This window comes from Bison bison, unplaced genomic scaffold (genome assembly GCF_000754665.1).
Source record: "Bison bison bison isolate TAMUID 2011002044 unplaced genomic scaffold, Bison_UMD1.0 scf7180017864248, whole genome shotgun sequence".
Taxonomy (NCBI): Eukaryota; Metazoa; Chordata; class Mammalia; order Artiodactyla; family Bovidae; genus Bison; species Bison bison.
Window position 1 is genome coordinate 2,186,849 of NW_011494820.1, and position 282 is coordinate 2,187,130.

The 282-nt window shown below is 61.3% G+C and overlaps 1 protein-coding gene across 1 annotated transcript in view; it reads right to left on the reverse strand.

Annotated features, from left to right (window-relative positions):
• Positions 1-185: 185 nt before the first annotated feature.
• Positions 186-282, reverse strand: part of SSBP4 (single stranded DNA binding protein 4) — a 14,185-nt gene continuing 14,088 nt past the window's right edge. Inside the window, exon 12 of the mRNA XM_010847309.1 lies at positions 186-260. Within this exon, the coding sequence (XP_010845611.1) occupies positions 186-260 (75 nt within the window). The remainder of the gene's footprint in view (positions 261-282) is intronic.

The window sequence follows — 282 nt, forward strand, 5'->3', positions numbered from 1 at the left end:
CAAATTCCAGGCCAGCCTTCAAATCCCAAGCCAGCCATGGCTCACAGATCTTTGAGCCTGAGCTTCCCCACCCAGCAGTGAAGTCAACAGTACCAGGGACTGCCGTGTGGGTCTGCCTCAGTACACCCAGCCCGTGAAGTGGGGTGCTGCCCGTCTGGGCTCGCTCCTATGGGTCCCTGAGGGCCTTACATGTTCATGGTGGGCAATCCAGGGCCAGCAAGAGAGTTGGGTGGGGGCCGCATGCCACCTCCTCCGTAGCTCTGCGAAGGCAAAGGGGCCGTG